The 16,018-nt window shown below is 37.6% G+C and overlaps 2 protein-coding genes across 9 annotated transcripts in view; both read right to left on the minus strand.

The window, feature by feature from the left end:
• Positions 1-324: 324 nt before the first annotated feature.
• The window catches only part of aclyb (ATP citrate lyase b), a 111,177-nt gene continuing 95,483 nt past the window's right edge, over positions 325-16,018 (minus strand). For all 8 annotated transcript variants that reach the window (XM_087275977.1, XM_087275975.1, XM_087275974.1 and 5 more), the window contains 6 exons: positions 4,948-5,098; positions 4,577-4,720; positions 3,988-4,101; positions 3,815-3,897; positions 1,991-2,067; positions 325-1,101 (listed from right to left, as the gene is read on the minus strand). In XM_087275977.1, coding sequence (XP_087132103.1) covers positions 1,007-1,101; positions 1,991-2,067; positions 3,815-3,897; positions 3,988-4,101; positions 4,577-4,720; positions 4,948-5,098 — 664 coding nt within the window. In that variant the 3' untranslated portion in view covers positions 325-1,006. The remainder of the gene's footprint in view (positions 1,102-1,990; positions 2,068-3,814; positions 3,898-3,987; positions 4,102-4,576; positions 4,721-4,947; positions 5,099-16,018) is intronic.
• LOC147834419 (uncharacterized) lies at positions 9,751-14,346 on the minus strand. Its single transcript, XM_087276005.1, has 3 exons — positions 13,178-14,346; positions 12,393-12,474; positions 9,751-11,935 (listed from the first exon to the last, which is right to left on the minus strand). The coding sequence occupies exons 1-3, from the start codon at positions 13,207-13,209 to the stop codon at positions 11,468-11,470; spliced, it is 582 nt and encodes a 193-aa protein (XP_087132131.1). The 5' UTR covers positions 13,210-14,346; the 3' UTR covers positions 9,751-11,467.

A 16,018-nucleotide genomic window follows, 5' to 3' on the forward strand; every position in this document is an offset into this window, starting at 1 on the left:
CTTTCTTCAGAAGAAAAAAATATTATCAGACATACCGTGAAAATGTCCTTGCTTTGTTAAACATCATTTTGGAAATAAAAAAAATAAATAAATTTAAAGGAGGGCTAATAATTCGGACTTCAACTATATATATCAATATACAGTATTTTTTTAGCTCTCCATACAGTTTATCTAAAATGTATCTATTTCTCTACACCGGTCAACAAATTTCCAGTAAATGTTGACTTTTCCAGTACCTAACAAGCACAGTGTCTGCATTAAAACAATTTCATTTACTTAGTCAAACTTGTTTGTGCTTTAAAGATGTACAAATTATGACACAAATAACTTATAAAGAACTTTATTTTCAAAAGTAACAGATCTTGGTGCATAAAAACAACAGCAAAGAAGCTGATTTAAATTCACCTTTCTTTTCTAAATGAATGTGCTTACTGTGAATTGCAAATTTGCTTCCACCAGGTTCAGTGTGTCTCTCGTTATCTCGTTAAGTAGCAGTATGCATCTCAATAAATTTTTTTTGGATCTATGTATTTTAGGATCTATCATTTCAATCTTTTTCCACTGTATTATAAATTTTGATGGCATAATAAAATTTGCGTATTAACATTTAGTAACAAATAATATTTAAGAATATGTATAATTTGGTGCTTTGCATATTTAAGATGTGGTGTTTTCATACAAATTAGAATTGACACCCTAACATCCTCTATTAATAGAAGTTCATTTCTAAATCCTAACCAGAGTAAAGAAAGATGCATTGTAGAGTTAGGAACAAGATGTTCTTATAAAACATTAAATATTTGTTACATAAGCAGCCATTTTACAAATTCAATTGAAAATGTTCATGCTTTGTGAAAGTTACCAAGTTCGCTAGTATTTTATGACCACATCTCTTTGGTTATGACTAAATAATTTACCCCTCCCTTTCCCATTTTGATAAAGTAATGAAATAGATATGTTTCTGCATCAAAATATATATCCCCAAAATATTTAAAAGTTTTTCGGTTTACGTTGACATGTGCTCAGGAAGAACGTAGGAGATATCATCCCATGGATGTCGGTAGAGACCCTGCTTCAGACGTTTCTGGTCCAGATAGTGACCTGTGGGATTACAGTAAAAAACAAACCAACAATCAAACATAAAAAAAAAAAACAACTAAGAATAAGAAAGAAAAACACTCATGTAAAATTTCATGACCAAGACACATTATAGACTATGCACTCTGCAATTATCACACACTATACAAAAGACAATTTTTTGTAAAGTAAACAAATCGCTAAAATTATTAAGTGAATAAACTATGCATAAATATGACAATTAAGTCAACTTAACAGTTCTAAGTTACAAGTTTACAATTTTTTGTAAAATAACTAATCACATTTAACAGTGCACAAGCTTGTTTGTCTTTTGGTGAGATCAATAAAAAAAATAAAAAATAGGTAACAGACAACATTGCTGTATTCTTGCCATGCCAGAAATATTTTAATTACCAGATGACAACTTCTTTGGAAAACAAGTAAAAATATTTTGGATAAAATCTGAGAGCTCCCTCGTCCTCCATTTAAGACATAAGCCTCCTTCATCTAAGACATATGTGAACAAAGTTGCGATACAGTTTCTTTGCCAAACAAACCTCTTCTTGGAGCTTTGGGGTCTCAAGGGGATTGGAACTGCATGAGGTTGAGTAATTAACAACTAATTATTAAATTACTATATTTGCATCCTTCTCAGTAGAAAAAAAACACAAAGACAAATCCCTATTTTTCTTGACTGTCAGATTCTTTTTAACAGTTTCAGCTTGTTAGACTTTAGGGCACATCAATGTTTTTTTGTATAGTGCATCTCACTTGCACCTGTTATTTAATTTGCGCTTTCTACAACACCAAGTAAAGATATATTGTTGTGCATTGTGAGATTAGTAAAAACATGGCATGATCACAAACTAATTATATAATTATATTAACAATGATAAAGAATTTTGTGGTTTACCGATAAAACCAATGCTGCGTCCCAAAACGAAGATTCCATTGAGAGTGCCGATATCAACAAATTCATCTGCTTCATCTCTGCAACACATAAACAGTTTTCACAAACATACACTAATACAATTTACCCTCACAATGAATAAAATGAGCTCTACACAGACCAGGTATTTATATTTCAGACAGTTAAGACCATATCTTGGAATCAACTTTACATACAGTACCACCCACGCATATTTCTACCTATTTTTTATCAATAGGAGTAAAATAAAAAACCTGAAAAATCAGAAAAGTGAAAAATCATAAAAAGTATTAACAGTCTTTGTCGTGAAGCTCTAAATTGAGCTCAGGTACATTCTGTTTCCACTTTTCATTCTTGAGATGTTTTAGCAGCTTAATTTGAGTTCACCTGTGGTAAATTCAGTTTATTGGACATGATTTGAAAAGACATACACCTGTCTATATAACGTCCCAGGGTTGACAGTGCATGTCAAAGAACAAACCAAGCATGAAGTCAAAGGCATTGTCTATAGACCTCTGAGACATGATTGTCTCAAGGCACAAGGCTGGGGAAGGTTACAGAAAATGTTTTTGCTGCTCTGAAAGTTCCAATGAGGACAGTGGCCTCCATTAGACTCTTTGTCAGGGAGGTGATCAATAACCCGAAGGTCACTCTGTCTAAGCTCCAGCGTTCTTCTGTGGAGAGAGGAGAACCTTACAGAAGGACAATTTGTGCACCAATCTACCAATCAGGCCTGTATAGTAGAGTGGCCAGAAAAAAACTACTCCCCACCTGGAATTTGCCAAAAGGCATCTTCACCTTGAGTGGCCCAGCCAGAGCCCAGACCTAAATCATATTGACCATCTCTGGTCGCTTCCCATCCAACCTGATAGAGCTTGAGAGGTACTGCGAAGAGGAATGGCCAAACATTCTCAAAGACAGGTGTGCCAAACTTGTGGCTTCATTTTCAAAAAGACTTGAGGCTGTAATTGCTGCCAAAGGTGCATCACTAAAGTATTGAGCAAAGGCTGTGAATACTGCTGTACATGCGATTTTTCAGGTTTTTTATTTTTAATAAAATTGCAAAAATTACCAACAAAAATATTCACACTGACATTATGGGATATTGTGTGTAGAATTGTGAGGAAATAAATGAGTTTAATCCATTTTGGAATAAGGCTGTAACATAAAAAATGTGGAAAAAGTAAAGCGTTATCAATATTTTCCGGGTGCACTGTAAATAAAAAAGAAAAAAAAAGAGAAAAAAACAAGGGTGTCTTTGACTATTTTTGGTCATAAAAAATAACAATTTATGCAATTCACACTATAATCACTGAAACTGTTTACACTGAAAAACAAATGAATTTCTTATATTGTATACACATAACAATGCACACTGCCCAAAATTCTGGCTGTCTCTATTTACACCTTGGCCATTTTGTTATGACTTCTTATCTAGAAGTTTGTTTATAGAATTTTATTATTTTTCCTAACAAATTGGCTCCAGTTAATTTTAAATCTAGTCCAAATATTTGGGTGAACCTAATAGAAATTCCAATAAAAAAAAATCTGCAACTATGGCAACAAAAACTTTCACTAGAAACACATAATAGTCTTAGACTTAACACTTAATAATCAAATAATATAATATAGCTAGGATAGCATCACTGGAGTCATGACAAAAACTTGTATTTCCTGTGTCCATAATACAGAAAATGTAAAATATTTTCATCGGCCAGAAAATTTGAAATATGGACTGCATTACCATTTTATTATTAGTGTCTTGTTACATTCACCCACACTGTTTAAACAACAATCTTTCACTCTTACCGTGTAAAACCTCCACATGTTCTTAAGAGGTCGACAAAAGCCACACCAATAAAACCATCAATGTTTAAAATAAGGTTGGGCTTCTGAAAAGAAAAGAAAAATTCATGTAAACATTATGGAAAGGAAAGATCACCCAACAAAACTTGTTAAAATAACTTAAGCAGTAACATTACTTTTGAGGTGGTGATCTTCTCTACTTCAAGAGCATAATCCAGTAACTGTGTTGAAGGGAAATGCTGCTTCACAAAGTCCTTCAGGATCTGCACCCGCATATCAGGGTTATTGATCTGTTACACAGAAAAAGAATATGTAAATATGAGTGAAGGCCTGTCCACAGAAATAATAATAATGATACATCTAAAAAATAAAAATATTTGCATGCACACCAGCGATCAATAACGGTGTGTTTATTTAAAGTTTATTCTAAGTAATTACAATTGATGTATATGATCCACTTCTTCTTTTGCATTTCACAGAGGCACAAACAGAAAAAAATGCTTTTGGTTAGAGGAGAACCTTTAAAGGTTGGAAGCTAATTCAATTCACCTACAGTATACCGCATGTCTTTGGACTGTGGGGGAAACTGGAGCACCTGGAGGAAACCCAAGCCAACATAGGGAGAGCATGCAAACTCCACACAGAAATGCCAACTGCCCCAGTTGTGGTGATCGTGTTTCCCACTGCACCACAGTGACACCAAATATATAAAATCTAAAGTAGTGTAATGCAGTGTATTTTGCATGCATTCGTTTGTATACTTACTGATTTTACTCTATGGCCAATGCCCATAATCAGTACACCATCTTTCTTCATTTTGTTGACAAACTCCATGGGCAGCAAGCCGCTGTCAAATGCTTTACTAAACTGTTTAGCAGCTGCATCCAGAGCACCACCAAAACGGTCTCCCTGCAGATAAGAATACATCCAATACCAATCAATAACAATTAATAACATCCATTTATTTTTGGTTTCTTAATACTAATTAACTGTAAAATGATCCAGTTTACCCATTTAATGTTAGCTTGCATGTCAAGGTTAACATGAGTGTACTAAACTCTTGGTCACACAGAACTGTAGCTCAACTTTATAAATTTATGAAGCAGTAGTCTTGCATGTAGAGCAACTGATCTTACGATTGTCAGAAGTCCAGAGGTCAAACTGGACACCAGATCTTTACCAGCACGAGCACACACAATGGTGTTATGTGCACCAGATACAGCTGGCCCATGATCTGCAGTCACCATCAAACACATCTCGATGAACTGACATGCGTAACGTGGTAACCTGCCCAAAATACACAAGTACAAACACACGTTAACAAGCTGACTTTATGAAAGGAACACAAAGGAAGATGGAAAAACTCATTCAATGCATTTAAAAACAAATATTCATATCTAAACAACTTTTTAAGAGTTCAGAATATTTTCTATTATTGTTTATGAAATAAAAAAATACATTAATTCTATAAATTATATATGCATACATATATACATAAAGGGACTAAGCCGAAAAGAAAATGAATGAACATATATACATACACAGACGCAGTGGTGTGAAAAAAAGTGTTTGCCTTCTTATTGATTTCTTATTTTGTTTGCATGCTTGTCCAACTTGAATGCTTCAGATCGTCAAACAAAAAGAAAAAGTCAAAGAAAATGTTTGTGTGAAAAAGTGTTTGCCCCTATACCTAATAACTGGTTAGTCGATCCCTTAGCAGCAACAACTGCAAACAAGCATTTTTGGTAACTTCTAATGAGTCTGACACAGCACTGTGGATTTTCGCTCATCTTTGCAGAATTGTTGTAATTCAGACACATTGGAGGGTTTGGGCATGAACCCTCCAATCTCATGCCACAGCATCCCAATTTGATTCAGGTCAGGACTTTGACTAGGCCACTCCAAAATCTTCATTTTTAAAAAATTTTTTTCAGCCATTCAGAAGTGGACTTGCTGGTTGTCTTTGGATCATTGTCCTGCTGCAAAACCCAAGTTCCCATCAGCTTGAGGTCACTAAGGCCCCATTTACACTGTCAGGTCTTGATGCCCATTTCCGATTTGTTGCCTATATCTGATTTTTTTTTTGTCTGTCCGTTTACACATTCTTTTTAATTGTGACTCATATCCAATTCATGTGTTTACACTTGCTGATGCCGCGCATGCATAAAGGCGGGTTCTAGCACCTGTGCCACACTAGCCAGTAGCCACGATGGAAGAAGTTTTCTTGTTTTTAGCTCTGCAAAATATGCGAAGTGTAGTATAAGCAGTGAATGGTTTAGTTCAGATTTACCCCCACGCAGTTTATGTAATGGTATGGCCCTGATGTGTGTGTGTGTGGTTAGAAAATGTAGCCTTTGCCTGTGTGTGCACTGTTGTTGGAGGAAATAAAGTTGTTCTATGTGTAGCTCGCAGTGCGTGTATTAATAGCGGCAAAAAGCAAAAGTTACAACACGAAGTTCGCCCAACTTTAAAATGATTTTGAGGCAGACGAGGTGGGAAAGGGCCGTCATCGCAGTCTGCGCTTATGGTTTATATGCTTTATGATGTCCACCACCATTCAGAGGGATTTGTGGGTACGAGAGAGATCTCAGGTCTGGTGGGAGCCAAATGTTTCTTCATGTTTTCTCGGTTATTGTTGTTTACCGCGTTGATCTCTCTATACATGCTCTTCCACCCACGTCATTAAACCGCGGGGAAGCTCCACATTGTCGCAAGTTTAATGATGTACAGAACGGTATGCCTCAATAAATCCGATCTGCCTGTTTACATGACAGTCACTTTGTTATATATCCGATCTACAGTATATCTCATTTATTTCCACATATAAAACAGATCCGATCTGTGTCACATATGAACAAAAAATTGGAATCGGGTCACATTTAACTGGCAGTGTAAACGGGGCCTAACAGATGATTAAACATTCTTGTTCAGTATATTTTCTCATTCAGCCATTTATCTTAGCAAGTCTTTAAGGACCTAAAGAAGCAAAACAGCACCAGACCATCACAATATCTACACCACAATTTTCTCTTGGTATGATGTTCTTTTTCAGAAATGTAATGTTACTTTTATGCAAAATAATTGGAACCACGCCTTGCAAAACAATTCAACTTTTGTCACAAGTCTTGTGGGTCATTAAGATATTTTCTGTATTATCTGAGATTAGCCTTTATGTTCTTTTTCTCAACAGTAGTTTTACTCTTGGAACTCTTTTGTGGCCTCTTGGGTGGGATGGTTCAACACTGTTCCATGTTTTTGCCATTTGTTTACTGCAATCCCAAAGAGTTACAAAAGGCATTATAACCTTTTCCACACTGGTAGATCTCAATTATTATTATTATTATTATTATTATTATTATTTTATTTTATTATTTTTTTGATTGGATCTCTTCATGATGTCTAACAAACTAAAATGTTACAAACATGTAAAATAACTAAGATATCAAAAAAGTGGGCAAACATTTATAAATATTAGTGTACCAGGTTTTTTTTATACATAAAATAACTAAGCTCAAAACCTGTTTACAACATAAATAATAATAAAAAATGTCATTCTGTTCATTTCACAAAATTTAAATTAATAGAAATTAAGTTTAAAGCATCAACCGGCTATTGTAACTATTTAATGTTATGATGATGATGATGATGATGATGATGTGCAGCACCAGTGTTGTAAATTGTACAGTCAAGCAAATATGTTGGCTCGTAAAGTTTTTATGTCTACAGGGAGTGGTGTAAAGTAACTAATTACAAATACTCAAACTACTGTAATTAAGTAGTTTTTCTCAGAAATTGTAGTGTACTAAGTAATTTTTAAAAAGGTGTACTTTTACTTTCTCTTGAGTACATATTTAGTGCTGTATCAGTACTTTTTTAAAAAATATATATTTTTATTGAACATTTTTAGTGCAAAAACATGTCAGAAAATTACATTAAGTAGAAAGATAGTATCTGTCATACATGTAATTCGAGTTCTGACCCCCCACATGAAAGTATCGGTACTTTTACTCCACTTTCCTTGCAGTCACTATTTTTTATCTTTTGTCTATGGGGATTAGAAAAGTACCTCAAGACATGGGCGCTTCATAATTGCAGCATTAAAAGTGTACAAGAAGACGTCCAAAATCTTTACACACATTGACCCAGAGACTGTTGAGATGCATGTCACTGATGACAAGATGACGGATGTTTACTGTATGATATCCAAAATGGCCTTAAACACCCAGCAGGCACAAGACGTCAACATGATGTCTGATTGACGTTGTACCCTAACGTGATGTAGACGTTGCAGTTTGTTTGGAAATGAAAATCGTGTTGGCATCAGAACTCAATGTCAGGCCAACATCAATGTCCAATGTTCAACCTAAAATCAATAAAATATTATTGTCCAATGATGTTACAGCTAAGCGATGTGTGGATGTAAAAAATAATTATGTCTATCAGATGTTAGATTTTGGTTGCCATACCCGATGAATAAATGTCAGCATCTGACGTCAATATGGTTTAATAATAATAATTGGTTTAAAATGTTGACTCGACGTTGTACCTTTGGTCACTTTCCCACACAAACTTAAATCAACGAAATATTAACAGAATTTGTCATCATCACTGGACATCAAAATAACGTTGTCCTTAGACGCTGGCTAGACATTGAATTTTGGTCACCTGACATCACAACCCAAATCTAACCTAATATTATCTTCTTATGATGTTGTGTGCCTGTTGGGCAATAAGTTGTTGCACTACAGAATGTTACGTTTACACACACATGCACAGATAACATGTAAATGCATCAGCTTTTAACACCGTAATACTAACCAACTACAAGTACTTTTGAAAGGTCTACTTTTTACTCATACTTAGTGTAATATTTACAAAAGATACTTTTACTGTACTTGCACAACATTTTTAGGCAAGTAATGGTAATTTTACTCGAGTATGATTTTTCAGTATTCTTTCCACCACTGTCTACAGGTTATGTAAAATAGCTGTATTTAGAGCTTCTTGTACAACCCCAAATCTGAAATAGTTGGAACAGTATAAAAAATGCAAAAAAAAAAAAATAATAATAAAAAAAATAATTTTGATTTCCAAGTTTACTTTGACTTGTAATTTATTGCAGACAATATGAACACAAAATATTTTATGTTTGCCAACTTCATTTAATTTGTAAATATACATCCTTTCCTGTCATTTAGACCTGCAACACATTCCCAAAAAAGTTGGGACAGGAGCAATTTAGGGCTAGTAATCAGGTAAAAATCATGTGATTTGAAACTGGTTATGTCAACAGGTGATTGTAATTATGATTTGTACAAAAGCAGCATCCAAAGTCTAGTCCTTTAGGAGGAAAGATGGGCAGAGGATTGACAGTTTGCCAATAAACACATAGCGAAATTACTGAAATGTTTAAAAACAACATGCCTCAAAGTAAAATTTCACCTACATTAGTACATAATTTCACCTACAATAGTACATAACATAATCAAAGGATTCAAGGAATTTGGAACAATTTCAGTGCATAAAGGACAAGGGCTGAACAACTGTGATCTCCAATCCTTCAGGTGGCACTGCATCAAGAATTGTTATTCATCTATCACCACATGGGCTCAGGACAACTTTGGCAAACCTTTGTCAAGTACCACAATACGTAGTTACATCCACAAATGCCAGTTAAAACTGTACAGTGCCAAAGGGAAGCCCTATGTAAACAGAGTTCAGAAGTGCATTTGGGATGGAAAATAACACAGTGGAAATGTGTACTATGGTCAATCAACATTTGGAAGCTATTTGGACAGAAATGTGTGGGGGTATAGTCTCTATACATTTTTTATGAAGTAATATAAACACAACAAGTGTCTTTAAAAAATGTTTTTGAATGGCATGATGTTAAACTAAAATCCAAATGTTTGTTTTTTTTTTAAAAACTTTTTAACAAACGCTTCTGTATGTCATTTGTTCTGTGCACTGACGACAACTTAACTTTTGTGCACCTCAAATCATGTCATGGAGATTTTGGGTTCAGATTAGTCTAAGTTTGTTTCTTTTATATCAGAATTTACACAACTATTTTGTTTGATTTTAATGCATCCCAAAAAAGCCAAAACATCTCATTACCTTTTTTTTTTTTTTTTAATCCTTCACAAACCCGTTTGCATTTAATTTTCCTGGTTCACAATAAGTAATTCAAAACTCAAAGTAATTCAGTTCCTTTGCTTTTTTAAAGCTACTGCAACATCATTTCCTCTGGAAGCTACCATTTTGGTGTGATGTCAGAGGGAAGAAACATATGAACAGTTGTTTGCCAATTATAGGCTGTTGTGCTCTCATTTTATTAATGAGAATTGTTTTTTTTTATTGATCAAGCAGATGTCCCAGAAAGGTGGGTGGGGATAAACCTACTTTAAGTGGGCAGGGAGAACCAGCACATTAGCATTTACAGGCACTGGTAAAACCAGCTAAAATTCCTTCTCACCTAAAAAATTACATTTTCAACAAGGTATAATAAATTATTTGATGTGTAATTTTGACCTGAAACTTCACAGACACATTCTGGAGACAAACAAGGCTTATTTTACATCTTATAATAAGGGAAAAATAGAAGCCCTTTAAGTGATCCCACACTAAGGGATAATTAATAGCGATCCTGGTATTTGAAGCATTGAAATAAATGTTTTTATGTTGTGTTTAATATGTATATTTACGATGGTATTGTATGTTTTTGTATTTTGTTTTGTTTTTGGATATAGACTTAAAGGTCTAAAGGTAACTGACAAATTTTGATGTTGGCTTGAGAAAGCCGAGGACAAAGTCGAGGACAACAAAAATAAGGATCCAAGTGCAGTTTAATAAGATTAATCCTATATGCAGGCAAGGGTCAATACAGGAGCAAAACAGGAACATACAGATCATCTAAATTGTAGTCATTAAACAGGTGTAAGGTAATGGCGGCAAAAAAAGCATACAAGAAAAAGACAAGACTTGGGTCAAAGACACAGGAGGCAAAAAAAATAGAACTAGAAACACTCGATAAAACAAACAGCGAAAGCAATCAAAGACTTTGGCTGCGTGTGTCATCAGCTGTGATCACCAACTGGTGCGTGTGAACACTGTGATGGTATTTGTAGTCCGTAAAGGTGACATATATAGCTCACCAGCGATCTGCCAAGACTAGATCGCTGGTGATTGTGGCAGTTCTAAAAACGGATTCCAGATGCTCCCAAAACAGTCCAAGAGGGAGGTGGTTTGAAGGTGGAACAGGGGAAGGTTAGAGTGTGGAGGGCCTGGAATGTGGAGCTGCGGAGAGCGTGGAATACAGAGCTGCTGATGGCCTTGATTGTGTAGCTGTGGAGGACCTGGAGACTGGAACTGCAAATGACCTGGAGCATAGAGCTGTTGAGGGCCTGGAGCCAAGAGCTGCAGAGGATCTAGAGACTGGAGCTTTAGTGGGCCTGGAGGATAGAGCTGCAGATAAATAGAAGCCTGGAGCTAATGAGGACCTGGCACATGGAGCTGTGAAAGATCTGGAGACTTTAGTTCAGCAGGCACTGACATGTCAGACAACCCGCGTAAATGAGGAGGTTCTGGTTTGGAAAGCACTGGCAGTTCAAACAACCCCTGTGGTGCAGGAGAATCTAGATAAGAAGGAACTGGTGGTTAAGACCACCCCAGTAAGTCAGTAGACTTAGAATCAGGAGGCATTGACAATTCCTCCGGCTCTGGAGGCACTTGGGTTTCACCTGGTCCTAGCAGCACTGGGAAATCACATGGCTCTGGCAGCAATGGGAAGTCACATGGCTCTGGCAGCACTAGGAAGTTACACAGCTCTAGCAGGCATTCATGGAACTCAGGTGGCAGCTCTGGTCTTTTGTGGGACTTAGGTGGCAGCTTTGGCTTTTCACAGGATTCAGGCAATGTCTCTGGCCTTTCGTGAGACTCAGGCGGTGGCTCCGGCCTTTTGTGGGACTCAGGCAGTGACTCTGGCCTTTTGCGGGACTCAGGTGGTGACTCTGCCAGAGCTGCCAGATCCTCCAGAACTGCCAGTGACGAAGAAGCTGGCAGTTCTGACAGTGACGGAGAATCTGGCAGCTCTGGAGGATCTGGTAGCTCTGGCTGTGAGCTTGGCTGTCGGGCAGAAGAACAATGTACAATTAATCTCATCTCATCATTGTAACTGTGAGGTGAGGCAAAAAATGTAGATGTTTCCTCCACCGCAACAGCAACTGTGATAGCAAAGCCCAACAATAAAAGTGCCAAATACACAAACTGAAAAATAGTTCAGTATATCCAACAAAAATTGTCCATGTTGGTCCAATGAATATTAAAGGCGAATAATTTTACTCTGCTGAACCCATAATGGTTAAGTTTTTCTGTCACATGTCGGAGTATGTGAACAGGTTTCAACACACAGTCCACCTGTGGCATTCACACAGACATAGACAGTTACACTTCCTCTTTTCTGGAATACATCAACACCACCACTGACAGTAGTAATCTTGCCCGATGCAGTAAAAGCCCTCTGTGAATGACACTAAGTATATCAGAGCTGCGGTGATTGTAACCTATCGTATTCTCAACTTACTGTGGTAGAATCGCTGTTCCTAAGTGTTGATGCATTAACCCAAGAGTTCCAGCAGGAGGCCTCCCAGTACTTCCCCAAATGTCTGAGGAAGAGTTAAAAGCATGTTAAAGAACTGGTCCAGAGCTTGAAGAAGTAATTAGGCACCTTGAAAATGGCAAGAAACCTCACGGGAAAGTAGAGTCTGCAGAGGTAGCTTTATGGCTAAGAGAGTGGGACCGCTTTAAGTTCAAGAATGGAATCTTGTTTAGAAAGAGACAGGACCCAAAAGGCATGCTGTATCAGTTGGCCTTACCAAAAAAGCTCAGAGGAAATGTATTAAAAAAATCTGCACAATGACATGGGGCATCTCGTAACTGAAAGGACCTTGGACCTGGCTAGAGCCCACTTTTACTGGCCAAAAATGGCAATAACTGTGGAAGAGAAAGTAAAGGCCTGTGAGCGAGGTGTAAAACGAAAGACCCCTCCTGAGCAAGCTGCACCCCTGGTGAACATCACAACCATCAGACCCTTTGAACTAGTCTGCATAGGCTACTTGTCACTGGAGCCTGTTTGAAGCAACACTAAAGACATCTTTGTGATTACTAATCATTTCACCAAGTATGCTGTTGCAGTGCTCACCAGGAACTAGAAAGCTTAAACTGTGGCCAAATTCTTGTGGCACAACTTTTTTTTTATCTTTTACAGGTTTCCTGAAAGAATTCTCAGTGATCAGGGGGCCGACTTTGAGTCAAGATTAATCAAAGAACTGTGTAGCATAGCTGGAATACAAAAAGTAAGACCTGCACCTTACCATCCTAGAGGTAAGCCTGTAGAACATTTCAGCAGAACATTGCTCCAAATGTTCCCTACATTTGGGACCCTAGGGACCCTAGAGGATAAAGAAAAAGACCTGTTGGAAAGACTTTGTGAAACCATTAGTCCAGGCATACAATTGCACTTGTAATGACACGACAGGTTTCTTACCTTTTGAGCTGATGTTCAGGAGACATCCTTGGCTACCAGTAGACATAGCCTTTGGTTTACCTGCTGCAGAGTCATCCCCATCTCATTTCATTTATGTGATAAATCTGAAAGATCGCTTGGAGGAAAGCTATAGGACAGCTACGGAGAATGCCTCAAATTTAAAACTTTGTGAAAACTAATTAATTCAATTAATCATTTTCTTGTCGGCTTAGTCCCTTTATTAATCTGGGGTCGCCACAGCGGAATGAACTGCCAACTTATCCAGCAAGTTTTTATGCAGCAGATGCCCTTCCAGGCGCAACTCATCTCTGGGAAACATCCACACACACACTCATACACTACGGACAACTTAGCCTACCCAATTCACCTGTACCGCATGTCTTTGGACTATGGGGGAAACCAGAGCACCCGGAGGAAACCCACGCGAAGGCAGGGAGAACATGCAAACTCCACACAGAAACGTCAACTGAGCCGAGGTTCGAACCAGCGATCCAGCAACCTTCTTGCTGTAAGGCGACAGCACTACCTACTGCGCCACTGCCTCACCCTTTTGAGAAAATTATAAAAATTTTGAGAAAATTAGTAAGAAGGAACAAGAAATGATTTGATGAGTGAGTGGTTACCTCATTTTTTGAGGTTGGAGATTGTGTTCTAGTATGGAATGTCAAGCTGAGAGGAAAGCATAAATTGGCTGATAAGTAGGAGAAAGAAGTCTATGTTGTGCCAAAGAAGGCGAGAGACTTACCTGTTTATACTGTTTGTCCGGAAGGCAGGGATGGTCTACTTTGCACACTGCATCGAGACTTGCTGCTGCCCTATGGGTTCTTACAAGAAAGCCTGGCTGAGCCAGTAAAATCAAAACCACCCCTTAGAACTAGAACTCGAGAGGGAAACAAACACTGGTGCAAGAGAACCTGAAAGTATCACTGAAAATTCTGACTCAGAGGATGATTCAATGGATTACTGCTTGCGTAGAAGCTTACCAAAAGTCAACAACAGAATCCTCTTCAATCTAAGACATGTGGAAACCTTAAGAGGCAGGCAGATGGCAGAACTTTCTCGTAAGACAAGAGTTGTGAAAAGTACAATCACTGACTGTCCTGCAATAGAGATACCACAAGAGAACTTACCTTACTTACCTGAACATAAAGACTGTCCAATGAGTGATCCTGAAAGTGAGAATGCACCTTGTTGAAGGTGCAACTGTCATTCATTGAGGGGTTTGCGTCTTTAATAATCTATGACAGTTTGCTTTCATTAAACAGTAATTAATACATATGAAACAGTCCCTTAAAAGTTACGTCTTGCTTTTTACAAACCCAACCATTCCACACCCACAGCCACAAATGTCTCCTTCCCGAACAAGCTAATGATTTTTATGCTCACTTTGAAATAGACAATAAAGAAACCACTACCAGTATCACTTCCTTAACCCCTCATCTATCATACTCATCTCCTCAGAAGTTTACACAACACTGAGTCAGATCAACGAGCGCAAGTCTGCTGGACCCGGTGGTATCTCCCACACGTCCTCAAGGCATGTGCAGAACAGCTTGCTAGGGTTTTCACAGACATTTTCAACCTGTCCCTTAACCTAGCAGCTGTTCCAGCATTAAATTTGCTTTAAAATCACCTCTTTTGTCTAATGTGATGATAATGAGACTCAAGAATGTTTTGTGTTTCTTTAACTAACTTTACTCTTCTTCTGTATATTACAACTCACTCTAGTATCTCAGTAACTCCCCCTACTGCACTTCACAATATTAGCACCTAACATCCATGACAGTGCTTCTAGCCCAACATGACTGAATGACTATCGCCCTATAGCACTCGCATCTATCATCATGTAGTGCATTGAGCGTTTGGTTCTGGCACATCTGAAAGACTCACTCCCATCCACACGGGACTCACACCAGTTTGCCTACCGTGGCAACAGAAGCACAGTCTCCATATACAATACTCTGTACTCATACACAATAAAACATTTATACACGAATATTGGTTGTTAACTTTAGCTCAGCATTCAACATGGTCATACCCTCAAAGTTAATTATCAAACTTAGAGACCTAGATATAAACACCTCTCTCTGCAACTGGGTTATGGACTTTCTAACCAACAGACCTCAGAATGTTAGATCAGGCCAAATCTGCTCCACCACTGACACTCTCAACACTGGTGTACCACAGGATTGTTTGCTGAGAACTGTATGAACTTGGGGGGTTACAACTGCCCAATGCATCACTGGGACCCCACTTCCAGCCATTGAGGACAACAATGAAGAAATGCTGTCTGCGTCTAGCACACAGTATTCTTAAGGACTCCTTCCATCCTGCTTAAGACTGTTTTCGATCCTTCCTTCCGTCAGGTGCTTCAGGTTAAAAAACATGCAGCAGACTGAGGAAGAGCTCTTTCTCCAGAGCTGTTTCCCTTTTGAACTCTGCCCCCCACTGACTATTTTGCCCCCTCATACACCCCACACTTTACCCATACACCCTTTAAACACTACATTATTAATTATTTAATATTTGCGCAATTAAAATTGCACATAATTAAATGTAAAATTAACTACTGTCTTCTAAACGCAAACACCCAGCTAAAATGGATAGGATTAATGATACTAGCAAACTGAACAGACCTTTATTTATTGGTTGCTTTCTGTACT

Source organism: Danio rerio, chromosome 12, assembly GCF_052040795.2.
Source record: "Danio rerio strain M-AB ecotype USA chromosome 12, GRCz13ab, whole genome shotgun sequence".
Lineage (NCBI taxonomy): Eukaryota > Metazoa > Chordata > Actinopteri > Cypriniformes > Danionidae > Danio > Danio rerio.

Excerpts from the sequence above, each read along its gene's own strand:
- LOC147834419 (XM_087276005.1), bottom strand. The coding sequence starts at position 13,209 with ATGTTCTACAGGCTTACCTCTAGGATGGTAAG. Across the intron at positions 12,475-13,177 it reads CTTACCTCTAGGATGGTAAG|ACATTTGGGGAAGTACTGGG; the intron begins GTGCAGGTCTTA and ends ACTCTTCCTCAG. Across the intron at positions 11,936-12,392 it reads GGAACAGCGATTCTACCACA|CCAAGCTCACAGCCAGAGCT; the intron begins GTAAGTTGAGAA and ends TCTGCCCGACAG.